At 38.7% G+C, this 18,897-nt stretch overlaps 1 protein-coding gene across 2 annotated transcripts in view; it reads right to left on the reverse strand.

The window, feature by feature from the left end:
• PHKA1 (phosphorylase kinase regulatory subunit alpha 1) overlaps window positions 1-18,055 on the reverse strand; it is a 99,859-nt gene extending 81,804 nt beyond the window's left edge. For both annotated transcript variants that reach the window (XM_090265288.1, XM_090265287.1), the window contains exons 1-5: window positions 17,594-18,055; window positions 16,778-16,936; window positions 10,208-10,255; window positions 7,442-7,610; window positions 1,136-1,218 (exon numbers count right to left, since the gene is read on the reverse strand). In XM_090265288.1, coding sequence (XP_090121414.1) covers window positions 1,136-1,218; window positions 7,442-7,610; window positions 10,208-10,255; window positions 16,778-16,936; window positions 17,594-17,671 — 537 coding nt within the window. In that variant the 5' untranslated portion in view covers window positions 17,672-18,055. The remainder of the gene's footprint in view (window positions 1-1,135; window positions 1,219-7,441; window positions 7,611-10,207; window positions 10,256-16,777; window positions 16,937-17,593) is intronic.
• Between the last annotated feature and the right edge of the window lie 842 nt (window positions 18,056-18,897).

Raw genomic sequence — 18,897 nt, forward strand, 5'->3', positions numbered from 1 at the left:
AAACTGCTTTCTTTTATTACAGAATGATAGTTACAATCCTAGGCTTGAGCAATGGTACCCATTGTCGCTGTGGTGTCATTGTTTCTAGGCCCTTTCACTGAATAAACTTGAAAATATCCATGTTCGCACATGCAGGTGCATGCAAACACATATACACACACATACACCTCACACACCTTCTATTTATTTCTGTATGCACCTTACATTACTTTTCATGTCAAATTTCTGACTTAAAGGTGTAGGAAGGTCAGCCATATTTATCCCATGGCTAGCCTCACCTGCCCTCAAACTCAATTCTACCCTCATTTGTGCAGCAAAGATTAGAATAGCAGAGGGCACAAATATCATTAAATTTACTGCTGCAACCCTTAGCTGCAGTAGAGAGGTCAGAGAACCCTGACTTGTACCCTGGACCACAGCAGGCATATGGTATCAGAAGGCAAAATGATTAGTCAACAAATAATGTTTGCTTGCATCAAATATGTCTATGTTAGACTTAACCATCTGACAAATATGGAGTGAGAGTTTTCAAATTTACCCTCCCACCTAGAACAACTAAAAAAACTAACTAAGCAAACTGAACACTTAAGTTAAAAAAACTGGAATATTTATGGCATATCCATTTTCAATACAATGAACATCATGCAATAAAGAACAGTGACCTCTGAGAGAGAAGATGTTTAATATTTTATGATTTAATATAAATGTACCTTATATAGTAGTTATAAGAAAAAGTAACTAGTTTGTATAGTAGATACTGAATCAATGTTTACAGATAATATTAAACACATGATTCAATGTTATTTATAAGTAGCTAACTAACCCATACTACTCTCTAGCCATCTTGCTCCTGTTTAAGGCCATAAGTCATTAAAATAAGACTACAATTTACCCCCAGACTGTCAAATATATACCATCAGATATTATACTGTTTGAAAGAAACAAAAGCATAGCATCTTGACTCTGGCTTCTGTAACTCCCTTGGGGAGAAGGTAAACAGAGATGACAGAGCTTAGCAAAGAAAGTGAAGGAAGTTTTCACCAGAAGCCTTATAGGCAGTATTAAAAGAAAAATTTGGGTTGTCCAGAATTTTTAAAACACCATGTTTAAAATACATTACCAAATGAGTACTTACAGCAGTTTTATATGCAGCTTCAATGTAAAACACAAGGTTCTGTATGAAATTGACTTCATCTAGGCTATGGATGATATGAAGTCCTGAGGAAAAAGAGAATAAAGATACAGATCTGGTCAATGACCACTATAGGCTTTAAAGGCAGCCACAGTGACTAAATGACCCCACACCTCCCAAGTAATCCTACTTCTGCTTAGGAATAATGGGAGGTACTTTGATTAAGAACCATAAAAATAAGATCACAAATCAGTCTCAGGCTAGTCCTCAATTGAGATGCCAGCATATTTTAACATGGAAGAATTTTAACTATTATTTGTAGGTTTTATACGAAGTCTCAGACTCCTAATTCTATAGGTAACTAATTCATAATGTGTCTAAATATACAAACCTAGGCATCTGGAAAAAGACAAATATTTCATAAAAGAGTTGGATAGAGTCTAAAGACTGAGCAAGAAGTAGATAAACATGATTCTAAGGAGAACTTAAATTCATATTTTTGGTGTAAAAATGAGAGTCATTCTAAATGTAAGCCACACAGAGAGAGTTACAGCATACAATGGAGTGTTTTACATGTATTATCCACCGAATTTTTACAACATCCCTACGAGTTGGGTAATTCTATTTTCTCAGTGAGGCTCAGAGAGATCTGGCTCGTGTCATGTAACTAATAAATAGGACTCAATTGACTATCAACTTCTGTATCACTTCAGAGACTGAAATCCTAACCAAGATGCCATACTGCCTCCCAATATGTACAGTATAATCCATTTTTGTTTAAAAAATAACACTTCTCACCCTGGCCAGGTGGCTCAGTTGGTTGGAGCATTGTCCCATACACCAAAAATGGTTTTGGGTTTCATCCCTGGTTGGGGTACATACGGGAAGCAATCGATCAATATTTCTCTCTCACATCAATGTTTCTCTCCCTTCCTCTCTCTCTAAAATCAATAAACATATTCTCATGTAAGGATTAAGGAAAAATAACAGTTTTCTCCTCTCTCCTCCCCGATCTCTTATTTTTATTGAGAGAAATACCAACAGTGGGTCTTCCACCTGGAATCATACCACTCCCACTCTGTCAAATCTCCTCTCTGGAGGAAACAAGTCTTACCAGTTTCCTCTGTATCCTCTCTGAGATATATTATGCATATATAAAATTTACACAAAGAGTAGTACTATACTATGCTGCACCTTGATTTTTCACATATTACTTGGAGACAATTTAAAGTATATTTGCTTCATCTTTTTAACAGCTACACTAGCTTTCCACTGAATGGCTACTCATATAATCAGTTCATTAATGAAAGACATTTAAGTTGTATCTAATCTTTTATCGCAATCAGTACTACAATGAATATCTGCGTATTTATGTACCTTTGTGCTCATGTACCAGTATATTAAGGTAAATTCTTAGAAGTGGAATTGCTGAGTCACAGACTTATGCATTTTTTCCCAAAATTTTAATATGAAATTTTTCAACAAACAAAAGAAATGAAAGGTAATTTTACAGTGGACACCTGTATATACACCATCTGGACTCAACCATTAACATTTTACTATGCTTTTAAATCACATACCTATCCATCCATCAATCCATCTTATTTTTAGATACCTTTCAAAGTAAGTTGCAAATATCAGTACACTTCTCCATAAATACTTCACCATGTGTGTATTAAATGTTGATAATTATCACCAAATTATTCTGCAAAGAAGGTGCATAGTTTACATAAGAAACAGCACTACCTGCCTATTCCCTACACCCTATCAACACAGGCTTTAATAAGTTTTTGATCTTAGCCATTTTAATGGATGAGAAATAGAATCTCCTTGTTTAATTTGAAGTTCTTTTATTATGAATAAGGTTGTGAGGCTTTTTACATGTTTGTAAGCCATCTGTATTCCTCTTCCTATAAACTGTTTAGTTGTGTCCACCAATTTCTATGGAATTGCTGTCTTTCTGTTATTGATACATTAATGAATAATAAGAAAGTTAGCTTTTTAGCCATCATACATGTTACAAGTATTTTTCCTAGTTTTTCAAACCTTAATTTTGTTTACAGTACATTTTTATTCTCAGAAACTATTATTAAAAAGTTTTACTCCATGAATCTGGTATTTTATAGTTTCATTTTTTATATTTAAATCTTTGACCTATTGGCAAATATTTTAAATCATAGAACTGTAACTTTAGAACTAAAACCAACCATATGATCCGTATCATCATACTGGAAGCTCCTCCTGATCTATGGCTTTGTCAAAAACAGCAACCACAGCATAGCACAGCAGCAGGCCCCTGGGGCCTTCTGAGCTGCTATCCCGGTGCTGGAGCTCAGAGGAAGTGAGTCCCCATAAATCTGTACACAGGCCGTTTAAGAGGAACTGCTTGGTACCTCAGAAGGCCTCTGTCTCCCTCAGCCTCAATCCCTGCTGGTTTTTATAGCCAAAAAAATATGGGGACTTCTCTTCCCAGCACGGGAACCCTGGGTTGTGGTGCCTGGTGTGGGGCTGGGACCCCTTGCTCCTCAGGGGGGACCTCCACAGCCGAAATATTCCTCCCAATTTTTATCCAACACTCGTAGGTGTGAGACCAGCCAATTCCATGTCTCTGCCCCTCCTGCCAGATTTGATGTGGCTGCTTCTTTAATTCCCTAGTTGTAGGACTTTCATTCAGCCAGATTTCAGGCAGTTCTGAATGATTGTTGTTCTGTAGTTTAGTTGTGATTCCGATGTGGTTGCAGGAGGAGGCAAGTACCACATTTACCTACACTGCCATCTTGACTAGAAGTCAAGTATGCCGATTCTTTTTTCTACCAGCTCAAGTTAAGACACTCTAACGAATTTTTCATTTCAGTTATTATGCTTTTCAACTCCAGAATTTCCATTTGGTTCATTTTTATCTCTTTAATGATATTCTCTATTTAATGAAAAACTTTCGTCATATACTCTTTTATTCTTTAAGCATGATATCCATTAGATTATTGGACATTTTTATAGTAACTGCTTTGAGTCTTTGTCTCCTAAGTTCAACATATACTTCCTCTCAAAGGCAGTTTCTGGTACCTGCTTTTTTCCCCTATGTTTGCTCAGTTTCCTGTTTCTTTTTTTTAAATAATTTACTTTATTTATTTGTTTATTTATTTTTAGAGAGAGGGGAAAGGAGAAAGAGAGGGAGAGAAACATCACTGTGTGATTGCCTCTCACTTGTGCCCCCAACTGGGGACCTGACATGCAACCTAGTCATGTGCCCTGACTGGAAATCGAACCAGCGACACTTGGCTTGCAGGCCGACACTCAATCCACTGAGCCACAGCAGCCAGGGTGTTTCCTGTTTCTTTGCACGAATCATAAATTTTTGAAAACTATATATTGTAGATAATGTGTTATAGGAACTATATAGATATTAATACCCTGCTCTATGGGGATTGCTTTTCTTCACTTATTTGTTTAGTGACCTGGATGGACAGTTTCAGTGAAATATATTTCCTCCACAGTAGGCAGCCTCTGATGTTCCTTAGGTGTGTGTAGCCTTGGGCATGCACACCGTCACCTTAGGAAGACAGTGATTTTAGTTTTAGCAACTGCCTCTTTCCCTAATCCATTAAGTGTCTGCCTCTACTGGTATACTCAAGTTGTTTATCTCCCCTGATTACCAGTTGATTGCTCTACTATTTTGTACAACACTTTGGGGCATAAGTTGCTCCATGGTCTCATCTAATTAAATTCAGACCCCATTTCAGGTGATTTTGAGGCCAGTCTTTGACACTTTTAATCCTAGGAGGGCTCTTTTTGGCTGACCCTTTCTCTTGGTTCTCTGTTACAACTTCTAGATAGTCTGTTGGTTGGCTCACTGCTCTTCTTGAGCTATTGGCCTCCTCTTATTTTCTTAGAGCCAAAATCTACATTGTTTCTATGAGTGCCCTTAAGCTTGAACTTTTCCACACTGTTCCAAAGAAAATCAGTTCTCTTGGGAAGAGCAAAGATGAAGCTTTCTGTTTTTATGTCCTGCCTCTCCCTCCATGCTAATAGCATGGACTAGTATTCTCAGCCTTCTCTGCCTGGAGTTAAACTTCTACTCCATGAGTGGGACTGGGGGTTATGAAGGGAGTTCCAGACCTCTTAGTTATTCTTGGCTAGACTACAGCTTCTGCAACCCAGAGTTGGGGAGAATAAGAAATGCTGACAACCTGCCTCTCTCAGGAAGATCTCATAGCTCTAAAATGGGAGCTGGGGGAGAGGGAGCTTTGTACTCTTGTCCACATCCACTTTTGAGTATTCTTCTGTCATGGTGAGCTTGGGGCAAGGAAGGGAGTAGATGGTGGCCCAAATACCACACTTTCTAACTGCTCTCACAAGATTTAGATTTCCTTGAATAAATTATTCTCTATTTTATGTCCTTAGGACAATTTCCAGCAAATTTAAGTGACTGCTTTTTAAAAAATTAATTTTCACGATTTATGGTTATTTTGCTGGGGAGAGGGCCTGTGGAGCTCTTCATGTCACCACCCCATGAGCTGCAGTCAGCTTCTGTTTAAGCCTCTCATGTAAACAACTTTGATGTTTTTAAGAATTCAAAAATGTGCAAAGAATTGCTAAATTTTCCATGAAGACCTTTCATATTCCACCAATAAATTATCTCTCACATCTATCCTTTTCATCCTGAGTACAACTGCCTTATATAAGTTCTCCATCATTTCTCACCTAAAGTATTTCATTAACCACCTAAGTAGTCCTCCATCTTAATTTTCATCCCCATCCAATCTGCCCTCCTTCTATTGGAGTTAATTATCTAAAACTTTCTTAATTATTTACCTTAAGGGGCTCTCTACTGACTACAGAATAAACTCTATCATTACACACAGGCCCTTAAACAACTAGCCACAACTTTCTAGCTTCACCATTTGCCATTTTTCCAGATCTGTCTTACACTCTAAACATAGAAGTACTTTTCAAACTTCTGTGCTTATAGTCATACTATTCTCTTCCCTTTCCTGACTTGTTAATATCTACTTATTCCTACTTCTTTTTCAATGGCCTGATCAAAAATACCCACCTTATTCAAAGCACCTATCAAAGTCAGCTCATTGAGTTGAAAATCAAATGTTAAGTCAGGAATCAACAAATGACATTTGTTGGATGAATAAATATATCCCTTATAAGCCTCTTCAGTATACTTCTCCTTCTTTTCTGGGCTCAAAATGAAAAACCACAAGGGATATTTAAATACTTTTTGCTTTGTAAAAAAAATACTTCAGTGTTGGTATTAAAAGAGTATTAGAAATGGAGTTATACCTGTCATTCTATTTAAACAAATAAAACCTAAAAATATACTTTTTCAGGGAGAAACCACCCCTCCAAAAGAAGGGAGTACATAGGTAGCCATATTGTAATTTTAAGAAAAAGGTTACTCTGCCTCTGAGATGTGTGTTCCAGAGGGGGAAAAAAGGAATGCTTTATCACCAAATATATATTTATGCAAGAAAAAGAGAAGAAAGAAGAGTATTCTGGGGTAATTCTCACCCCGAATGGTTTTAGTACCAAGTAGCTCTGTTAATCAGAGAGGAAGATAAAAAAATTAAAATGTCAAAATTGTGATATTCTGACAAGTGCATTTACTTTACCTTGGGAAAATCTGGCAAAGATCCTGTTTAATTTACAAACTGAATAGCATCAGATTCATTGTCTTCCTCAATTTAGGATAAATAATGTTGGTTCTTAAGCTTTGCTTTTTCAGGTAAAGCATTCAAAAGTAACCATAAAACCATACAAAAAGGGTTATATTCAATAATAAAAAATAAACATTTGAATTCTGATCCCTAAGTTAATTCCCTTAATACAATTTAGAGGGTCATAGAGAGATGCCTTGTTTATAATAAAGAGTACTATAAAGGAGGTGATTCAATTTATGTTAATACTAACTAACTATAGGCTTGTCAGCACATAGTATGAGAACAGGCAATAAACCCTAGTCGTTCTTTCCCATCTCATGGTATCTGAGGATTAAGAAAAGATAAAAATACTCCTCTAAAGATAATATACCCCAGATTTCCTGGTTCTCTGGGATAGATTGTCTTTAGATGAGTATTTTTAAAAATGTTAATTAGTACCCCAGACTTGTTTCTCTACATAAAAAAATACCAACTATATCTAAAAAAATTGTTCCTCCTTATAAAATTTTTTAAGTATTATGGTTCCAATGCACATCTTTGAGCAATGTAAAGAGCTATGTTATTTTCTGGAGAGGCCACATGTGGTAGAGCAAGTGCTACACATTGCCGTGGCTCACAGTACTTCTGTCCTAGTACTGACCTGAGGCAGTCATTTGTGCTAAGAAAAGCAGGTACACAGAGGTAGCATCCAATTGCAGGTGTCCCCACTGGTCATCACTCACTACAGTTGCACAGGTTTTGGTGTTGTACTTGGCATGGAGGCTATCCTTGGTACTCTGACTGTATTTGAAGGATTCTACTTTATCCACCTGAAGAAAACAAAAGTTAAAGATGGCTATGCAGAAAAAGCAACCCATATGCCATACTTCTGAAGTACCCTTAACTGAAAGACTTAGTTCCTGAAACTTTGATTTATGTGTGCATCTGATATATGATATTGGGTTGGCCAAAAAGTTTGTTTTTTTCTGTAAGATGGTTCTAGTAGCACTTAGTTGTCTTTAGCTTCATTCAAAACAATTTTGTTACATTGTATCGTGACAGCTGTCATATCAGCATGCATTTAAAAAAACTTACTGCCCTGGCTGGTGTGGCTTAGTGGATTCAGTGCTGGCCTGCAAAACAAAGGGTCGCTGGTTTGATTCCCAATCAAGGCATATGCCTGGGTTAAGGCCAGGTCCCCAGTTGGGGGCACCACATATTGATGTTTCCCTCCTTCTCTCTCTCTCTTCCTCTTCCCCTCTCTCTAAAAAAATTAAGTATTTTAAAAATAAAAAATTAAATAAAATAAACTTATCAAACTTTTTTTCAAAGTAATTTATTTATTTGTTTATTTTATTTTTAGAGAGAGGGGAAAGGAGAAAGAGAGGGAGAGAAATATCACTGTGTGGTTGCCTCTCACTTGCACCCCCAACTGGGGACCTGACGTGCAACCCAGTTATGTGCCCTGACTGGGAATCGAACCAGCGACACTCGGCTCGCAGGCCAACAACTTATCAAAATTGATAAATTTTTGTGTAGCCTTTAAATATTGAAGATGAAAGAAAATATGCAACATTATTGGCATATTATGCTTTATTATTTCAAGAAAGGTAAAAAAATGCAACTGAAATGCAAAAGAAGATTTGTGCAGTGTATAGAGAAGGTGCTGTGACTGATCAAATGTGTCAAAAGTGCTTTGTGAAGTTTCATGCTGGACAATTCTCATTGGACGACGTTCCATGGTCAGGTAGACCAGATGAAGTTGATCGCGATGAAACAGAGACATTAGTTAAAAACAAGCAATGTTATACCATGGAGGAGATAGCTGACATACTCAAAATATCCAAGCAATAGAGTTACTGGTGAAAATGAAAAATGTGTCTTTTATTTTATGGAAAAAAACTAAGCAAACTTTTTGACCAACCCTGTATTATACCTTTAAATATGGTTCATTAAATTAGTGAATTTAAACCTATTTGACAAGGTAGAAAATACAAATATCTAAAATACCAAAGAAAGTAGCAGATAAGGAAAACAATAAGAAATGATGGCTGTGAGGTAGCCCAATAGAGAGAGCACTTGTAAAAAAGTCCAGAAGTACAGAGTTGATTTCTTCTTATTTTAGACTTGTTGAATGCCTGTGAATGGTTATTTTATTATTCTGGGACTCGATTTCTAATATAATGTAATATTGGTTCCAAGAAAATCAGTTCAGATTCAAGGTGTGCAAGGAGATGAAATGCAAAGTTTTAATCTACACATGAAAGAGCGCAAATTAATGAAGTAGATATAAGTCCTTGACTCCTTATCTCTGTCATAAAACCTGAAACACTTCCAAAGGGTTTTTTTGCTCAGTTTTTCACCAAAATTCATTTTGACATTGGGATATTTGTAGTTTCTATTTATTTTATTAGTGTGAAAATGCATCTTTCCCTACAGAGATTAATGTTTTTGATAATGGAATGTTGTTCTGGACCTGCTGAGGGCATAACATATTATATGGTATACATGCTGTAGTGCCTTTTAAAATCTGAAAAATTCTGAATTCTAAAATTTATCTGGTGCCAAGGGTTTCAGATGAGGGCTTACAGAACTGTATCATCATTTACTCAATATAGATAATTGCATGTACAGCAATGATGACGTATATTAAAAAATCATTTGTAGAGGAATAAAATATAAAACACTGGAAGGAAACATTCCAGTGGTAAGTGAGTGTGTGGTTAAATCATGGGTGACATTTATCTCCTCAATTCCACAACTTTTCTAAAATTAGTATGTCGTCGGCAGCCGTCCGTCTCGAGAGACGATGGTGTAGCTTCTTAAGAGTCTATCTGCACCGCCGAGAATGGCTGTGCAGTCTGACTCGGGAGTGACACGGTATCTGTCTCCGTGTTGAATCGACATCTTGCGATGACGCTGGAGTGTCCTCTCCAGTGGAGCTGAAGCTACAGAGCCTGGGCAGGGTGATATGGAGGGTCTGCTGTTGCCCATGCAGCAGACCCCCCCTCTCTTCGCAGCTGAAGGGTCCAAGGGAAAGACGGAGTCAATACAGCTTGGCTTCAGGTGCGCCGCAGGAGGTGCCGGTGTTGACTACAACGTCAAACCGCCTTAGGGACTCCGGCTCCGGATTTTCTGTCGGGGTTTACTCCCTTAGCCTTTACCCTGAAGAGGTATGCCGCAAGGCAGCGGAGGTTTTTTGGAGTCAGAGTTTTCCTTCTCTGATGTGCCCTGACTGGAAGATCGAACCAGCGACACTTAGCTCGCAGGCCGACGCTCAATCCACTGAGCCAAACCAGCCAAGGCCCAAAATTAGTATGTACTATTTGTGAAATTGAAAAATATGTAAGATATAAACATTGCCTAAGGCATAAATATACTATTACAATGTGCTTTTATTACCGAGGAGCTGTTAACAATGGCATACCTGTCTGATCATGCAGTGCAGCAGTCCCCTCATCAGCTTCACTACACTCTGCAGAAATAAATGGAAACAAGACTGTTATAAATGTTCCTAGATGCAAGAACACTTAGTCAGCAACTGCAGTTGGTACATGACCTTTTGAGGACAAGTAACCCTATCCTGGGTTCCTACTTACATGGCATTTACTTTATAAGTACACAGAAGAGCAGGTTGCAGCTAAAAGTGGAATCAAAAGCTGCGGTTGGTGACTCCTTCAAGTTAAAAAGTCCAAGTTCCATGTTTTTGTAAAACTAAGCCAACCATCCTATTATTAGAAGACATTTCACCTGGAGAAAATGGGCAAGTCAGCTCAAAAATCATAAAGCTATGAAGATATTCTACAATATATTCCATGGCTTAGGAAAACCAACATCATTACTTTCATTTTTTCTAAACTAGTCAAGACTTATTTTCGAGTCCACAGAAATATTTATCTGGACATTTCCCCTAAAGAATAAGATGATCTTCAATTCAGAAAAATTTAAAGGGCAATTGTTAGTACAACTCAACCCCTTTTCCATGAAAAAAAAGGAAGCCACAAACTTCTTAAGTCTTAAGTCATTATTTCTCTTACTAGGACCTGGCAATTTCTAAAGTAGTTTTTTAATCATAGTACTCCAAAATTCTGATTACCAACTATACACTATACTAGTTGGTATAATATAGTAATAATAACTATATTTAATTATAATATAGTGGAGTAATATGATACTACATGATACAATACTATTGAGTATATTAAGTATACTAGTTGGTATAGTATAATGTAGTAATAATATTTAATTATAATGTAGTGTAACAATACAATACTATATGATACTACATGATCCTACCCTATCTTATACTATACTGTATTAATTATACTACATGACACTATAAGGGCTCATAAACAATGGCATGGATAGGCAATACGTTTTGGAAGAACATCACCAAATAGGTTCTCCATTTCTCTAAGCTTTTTATTTCACAGTCCAGAAGAAATACAACCAGGTTACTCCAGGGAATGCTGGCTCAGAGGTGACTTCAGAACACCTCTGCAAAATAATCTACTTGAGGGCACATCATTCTGTTATTCTTTCAAAACATTCCAGCAATAGGTATGATAAGAATAAGTACCTGTTAATTATGTTCCAAATCTTTGTGAAGTATTTTATTGAAGGAAAAATAAAAAGTATTTCCTTGGGAGAGTACCTTTTTAAAGTAATTTCTGTCTATAAATGGTCTCCTCTCCTTACGGATGGATAAATGAGAGAGAGAGAGAGAGAGAGACAGAGAGAGAGAGAGAGAGAGACAGAGAGAGAGAGAGACAGAGAGAGACAGAGAGAGACAGAGAGAGAGAATATGACCTTGTCACCTTTTAAATAATGAAGTGTTTATTATAAAGTAATGAAACTGATTGTAACTCTGCTAAGAAAATCTCTCTCAATACTCTGACCCTAATAAAAAATATCATCTTTTAATATACCCTGTTACAGAAAACATTTAACACAGCCTCCTAACTCTGTAGGGAGACTTTATTCAATTCTGAATTATGTTCTACATGTCACCACATACTCACCGGTTTCTATCACATCCTTTCAACCCTCGTAACCACCCATCCCTGCTACTCCCACCTACATTTAATTTAAACAGAAAACCTGGAGAATCATGAGCCCAGGGGAGGATTCCTGACTGCCATTCATTCTTGTCCTGAAATGGCTGTTGTCAGCCATTTCTGTCCTCAAGTTCCAACTTCCAAGTCAGGATAGGATAAAATTAATAGGAAGCATAGGGAGGTAGAAATAAGGGGAGGTAACCAGACTTTGTATTCCCCCAAACTGGCCATATTCTGATTCAGGTGCACTAGGTGGCATTAATTACATATTTATTCATATGCCAGGGCTTATAAGCACACCAAGTGACACCTTCCTCTCACCTATTCATTTTGAGGATATAGATCTATGTATTTGAACTGATTATATAAGGGTATATACTATGTACAACCATATCTATATAAGTATTAGTATCTTTCTCCAGGTAAATCAGATATTTATTGAGCATCGAAAATGTTCAAAGCATTCTACCAGGCTTTGTGGAACATAATGACAAGGGAGACAGGACAAACATGTTTTTTATTTTTAGAAAAACTACACTACAAACATGTCTACCTAATAATTCCTAGTTATCCTTTAAAACCCAACTCCTCTGAATCTTTCCTTGCCTTGTTCGAGGGAACTGGACACTCTCACCTCTGTGTGTTCCCACAGAACTTTGTACTTATCTCCTCTATCTATAGTACCTACAGTATCTGTCTTAAGAGTCTGCAACTATTTGTTTATGTGTCTGTCTCCTCCATAAAACTGCGAACTCCTTAAGAAAAGGGGGAAGAGATCACATTCAGAAATATACCTTTAAAGTACATGGACTAAGCAGGTTGTATGAATATATATATATTTATATTCCATGCCTGCAAGTTAACTCTCAGATAGCTTGTCAAATAAATCATGTGTGCACACATGTGCTTAAAGAGAGGGAAGGTGCAAATATGACAAAATGTTAACAACTAGTGAATGTATATAAAGAGTATATGCAAATATGTTCATTTTATTTTTCCTACAACTTTTCTGTAAATTTAAATTTTTCAAACAAAAATTCAGTTAAATAGAAACATTTCGTCCCATTATATTTTTATATCTATTACAGGACACACGTCAATTACATGAAGTCTGCTAAATGAAAAATAAAAAACAAGCACACACCATAAGTGATCTAGAAATCCCAAGAAACTAGTCCTGAGAAAGAAGTGATCATGGAGTGGCCTATGAGGACAGGAGCCACAGAAAAAGTAGGATTGGTACTGAGCTTTAAAAGGAGAGTATTGGCCCAGATTAGAACAGAACATCCATCACAAATGGAAGAAGCAGTTCATAAAAAGATTTGGAGGTGGAAATATCCATGAAGGAAAAGTCTTAAAAAGACTGAATCTGAAGTCATTAATCCGAGGTTGTATTCATACCACCACCAAATTCCAGCCTGCTTCAATCTCTTCACTTGTAAATTAGGGAAAATAATACCTAACTTACAAGTTGTTGTGAGAATCAAATACTAGTAATTATGAGGAAGTATGTAGTACAGTGAAAAGTATTTACACAAATGTAAGGTGTTTTCATTAAGGAATTGTTAGAGTAATAAAGATACTGATGTGGCTGCGACTGTGGGTATAGTGCAGGATACCAGCATGACATAACATTGTCTAGGAACAAATCCTTGCCTATCAATCCAAACATTTAAATTTTTCTGTTGGAAAATGAGAACCACAGAAAGATAGAGTGGAAATGATATAATTTAAGTATGGTTTTCATAACACTGTTAAGTGATCAAGGTTTAGACTAGCGTTGAGGCAGAAGGGACAAGAAAGGAGGGGATGGTTTCAAGAAAATATTGTAAGAATCAACAGACTTTGGTCTGCATGTATCCAAAGGCAAAAGGGACAGGTTAAAAATCACCCTAAAGGCAACACTTATCAAACACCGTTTTATAGGCACACTAGTCTAGGAAATTCTGAAACAGCTGTAACAGCTGAGAAATTGCCCTGGCTGGTGTGGCTCAGTGGATTGAGCACCAGCCTGTGAACCAAAGAGTCGCTGGTTCAATTCCCAGTCAGGGCACATGCCTGGGTTGCAGGCCAGGTCCCCAGTTGGGGGTGTGCGAGAGGCAACCACACATTGATGTTTCTCTCCCTCTCTTTCTTCCTCTTTTCCCCTCCCTCTAAAAATAAATAAATAAAATCTTTTTTAAAAAATGGCTCTGAGAAATTATGGAGTAAAGAAACTTGCTGTTAAACATAGCCCCAAACTTCATTGACCTAGTATTCCTTGGAACACACTCTGGGAAATGCTCTAAGTAATGTTGCCCAGGTGACCAGTACACAGAAGGCACCAGTAAGATAAAAAGGAATGATTAATGAATTCCTGTTGTTTGGTAGTCCATTTAGTTTGTTTTTAGCAGGAAAGGTGGCGTTTCAGACATAACGAGTTTGAGAAGTTACAGGATATACAGAAGTAACTGATCAGAAAACAAATGAAAATCAGGGTTTGACATTAAAGTGAGATCAGAGTAAAGATGAAGCTTTGGAAGTCATTCTCATAAAGGTAATAGTTAAAGTCATGGCAAAAGAGAGATTACACAAAGAGAATAAAACTGAGGCAGAAGTAGAACTGAAGGCAGCCAAAGAGGAATCTATTTGTGTGACTATTTATTTTTAGGGGTGTGGGTCAATATCTATGTGACTAAGAGAAAAGAGCATTTGAAAAACATATATGTGCATAATTCTATTCTCAATCTAGGACAGGATACTTACCTAAACTCTTGCACCCTTTTCATTCAGAATTCTCTTTAGTTCTGACATTATTTCTCAGAGTGAAACCAAGGTGAGAGTTGGAAGGAAGGGTAGAAGTGATTAACAATCAATGATTTGGGAAAATCCACACAGTAATGGGAAAACCTGTTTCAAATTGACAGTAAATGGGAATTTATTCCATGGATTATTGGATTTAATCTATGCTCTTTTATTGTCCATAGATCAGTAGTATTATATCTGGCTGTACTTTAGAATAACCTGCGTAGTTTATTAAAAATATCCATGCCCCCCAGGGCTTCACTTTAAGAGATTTATCTAAATTGTTCTAGGGTGGGCTTCAGTAAGGGTATTTCTTAAAAAGATCCCTACATGATTCCATTGTACAGCCAGAGGTTAGAACTATTTATGTAGATTAGGGGCAAATATAGTTCACTACCTATTTTTGTAAATAATGCCTATTGGAACATAACCATGCCCATTCCATTATGTATTGTCTCTGGCTGCTTTTCTGCATTAATGGAAGAGTTGAGCAGTTGGGCAGATACCACATGTGACCCACAATGCCAAAAATATTTACTATCCAGCCCTTTACAGAGATGGTTTTGTGATCCCTGGTCTGAATTAACTCTTGAGTCAGGCTTGAGAAAAAAATTAAAAATTTAGTATTGCTAGATAAATGTGTCTTTTTTGAAGATGTTTCCTATAGCCATAATGTTTTTGAGACACTCCAAAGTTATTATTGAGGTGGTATGAAAAACATTTTGGGGTTATGTAAAAAAATTATTCAATGGAGAATTACAATTTTAGAATGAACAATTCAATGTTTCCTTAAATTTTTTCCCCTTGCTCTGTTAAATTCTTTCTACCTGAGGCACATAATGAAAAATCTCAACTCTGCAGAATGATTAGTGGTCAACAAGAAGACATAAGATTTCTTCTAGCAGTATTGAGAAAAACTGGTCAAACTGTACCAAGTATGGAATCTTGCGTGTTATTCCACTGATATCAATTTCTAGCAAAACAAACAAAATACTGAGATCAAAATAGCAAAGCATTACAGTAAGTAGTATGTAGGATTTGGGTGGTGGTGGTGGGGAATAGTATTACAGGTAATTTTTTAACACTCCTCTTAATTTTCCAAATTCATACAATGGTTATATATTATTTATATAAGTCATACAAATATAGATCTGTACTTCCTGGGCTAAACCAAAAACTAATAATTTTTTTTCTGCTGAGCCTAAGCACTTCTCAATAACAGTTTGAAAGAATAACAAATGCCTGCTATTGTAGAGGACAACACAATGAAATTTCCCTGTTGTCAAGGACTGCAACCCATAACATGGTGGTGCCCTTAAAAATAACCAAATCTCAATATTCTAATTTATAGATGAATACTAGAGCTAGGATTGCCTGAGTCTGAGAGACATCACTTGAGAAAGTGGCTAGTATAGAGAGAATCTTACCCACCATGAAAAAGAATTCACATATACCTTACAACTGACAGTAGAATATCTCAACATTAAGAGTCCCATCAGCCCAGAATATTGTGTTCTTGGTCATTCAAAAGGACCAAGCACCCTGTGTTTAAACATTTTTATAAAGAATGCTTCTTTATAGAGGGGAAGGGCCTTAAAAGTTAGCTTAAAGGCATCTGTTGATTCTGACCTTACTTTGCTGTGCAAGAGGGGGAAGGAAAAGGCTCTGAAACAGTGGCCACAAGTATAAAAATCAACAAATAAACTATCTCTACTTGTGTCTAATTGGGAATGTCTGCCAATTTGTGTCAGTTACTGTGAAACAAATACCACTATCATTTTCAAACATGAAGTAAAATGGTACATACCTGCCACCAAACATTCTTCTCAATGAGAATAAATATGCTAGAGACTGCAATATGCATTTACTTATAAAAAGGACTACACATTTTAGCAAAGATTCCAGCATATTATTTTCCACTGTAACAGAACAGATTGTACCCACTCCCCCTGAGTCAGCAGGTCTCATGTTTCCACTGCAAATAAAATTGAGTACAATACAGGAACAAATTTTGGAATAATTTTAGGAAGGTGGACAAAAAGACAAAATACAGTTGTCTTAACTCCCATGGGCTAGGCTTCATTTCCTTCAATCCCCCACCCCCACCCCAGCACACCCCACAGCTGCAGGTCTCTTTGTATTCTTATTTTGAGTACCTGCTCCAGTTCATAGGCCTTCGCTTTATCCTCATCTCGGTCTGCATTCTTCCGATAGGCCAGGCCCAAACCCCACACAGCCAAGATGCTGTACACATTATCCCGGACCCAGGCATCTTTCTGATCATAGCTGGCTGGAAGCAAGCCAGTCACCGGATTCTGCAAGACCAAGAAAAAGAGGGCAGGCTATGTAATCATAGGGTGTTAATATTAGGAAGCAATCAATAAAATGGGATACTTATGGACTTAGGTCCTATTTCTACCTCCCCACTCCTGAGTACTATAACCACCTCTTCTTCTGACCAAGTGCAAGCAAATGTTATCTTGAATAAGGGGAAGAGCTGTCTGAAGACTTACAACTCTGAAATGTGGGTATTATTACAAGAAAGGCAGTGTTTTACGTTTCCAGTTAGAATGAGCTACCAGCGATAAACCAGCGTTAAAAAAGTATTTAACATATAATTAACAGTATATACAAGGTACCTCAGATTTTCACAATAGTCTAGTCTTAAGGTGGCTAAACGTTCCCTTGTTTTCTTTGGCGGGAGGGGAAGGAGATGACGACCAAACCTGGGGAGGGCTGTCAATAATCTTCAACACATCTTTCAACTCTGTCCCCTGGGACCCAGCTGTGGCTTGCCGGCAGGGGGCTCAGAAGCCATGACTCAGGACCTGTGGCTAAGTGTGCCTGACTCCCAGCTAGGGCGCAGGAGAACCTGCTACACACACACGCACACACACAGGTTCACCCAGGGTCTCCGTCCAGGCTTTCGACACACTGTAATCACCGATGATTACAGACGACACTTAACGTACCTGATGGCACAGGATGGTCTGATGCACCAGCCTTGCGTAGCCGTCCAGCCGGACCCCCGAGTTACTCCGACTCCTCATCGCGCCACGTCTCCAATCCCCTCAGAGAAATGGCCCGGGTGCCGCAGGGGCTTTCCGTCCTCCAGGGAAAGTGGCTCCCACGCGGCTGCACACTCGCTGTGGGAAGACCGAGTGCCAGTCCCGGGCAGAGCACCCCAACGCTGAGGCCACGGGCCAGCTGTCTCAGCCACGGCGGCCTCTGGAGCCCCCCACGCGCCGGCGCGCCCAGCCTCCCGCGGTCTGGGACCCTAGCGTCGCTCTCTTCCACCCTTACACCAGTCCTGCAGCCTCCGCTCAACTCCGGAAGACCGCGCGGCCCACAACCTCACCCCGCGGCCCTCCGGCAGCTGGTAGTCCGCAGCCGCGCTGCCTCCACCTTGGCCGAGGAGCCCAGAGCAGGAGGCGGGGCGGGCGCCTGGGGTCCTGGCAGCTGCGCGCTGCTCCCCTGGGGCTCGCGGTGCCCGCCCCGCCCCGCCCACGTCTGTCCTCTGCGCCCCCGCCCTCTCCGAAGCGGAGAATACGTCACAGTGGGCAATATGCTCTCAGAGGTTTATTTTTGATGCCTCTAATGAGTATTTCAGTTTTTCACACTTGCTCGGCAGTCAGGATGATGAGGAGGCTGTTTCTTTTGGTTTCTTCTGCCGTAGTTTTAGGAACCCACGATGACTTCAAACCTAAAATGAAAGGCGCACATTTGCGTTGAAGGCCTAAAGAATTGGGGATTTCCATATCGGTAACTAATGGATCTTTACTGTATTTTATACTTTTGAATAAAGACTCAGATTAAACTCCTCACTCCGACCCAAACCAAACCCGAAAGAACTCCCTCAGGTACTTTATTTCCTCAGAAACTGGCGAATCCGTGGCCTTGGGAAGGCGGGCGAAGTTGGTGCGCTTTGAGGAAGCCGGTGACTGCAGGAACCTGGGCGGTGTAGGGAGCGGTGCCTCAGGACGGTCTTGGTGGGCAAGGAGCTGAAAGAGGTTTTATAACTGATTTCGAAGTCACAAGGCCGAGGCAACAAAAACTCAGCTGAAAATAAAGGGAAAAGGGAGGTTAGAAAAGAAACCTGAAGATAACACTGATCACTCCGCACCCCGCCGGGTGTCACAGTCCCCGGGCTCTTGTTCCCTGCTTTTACTGCCCCAGCCCCCACCTCTTGATCTCTGCTCATCCAGAGACCCTGCAGGTCTTTCCAGGCTCGGTTTAAATACTTCCTGCTCTCTGAGTCACGGGGTTAAGAGAATTA

The sequence above is a fragment of the Furipterus horrens genome, unplaced genomic scaffold (assembly GCF_987537825.1).
Source record: "Furipterus horrens unplaced genomic scaffold, mFurHor1.1.pri manual_scaffold_17, whole genome shotgun sequence".
Classification (NCBI taxonomy): Eukaryota; Metazoa; Chordata; class Mammalia; order Chiroptera; family Furipteridae; genus Furipterus; species Furipterus horrens.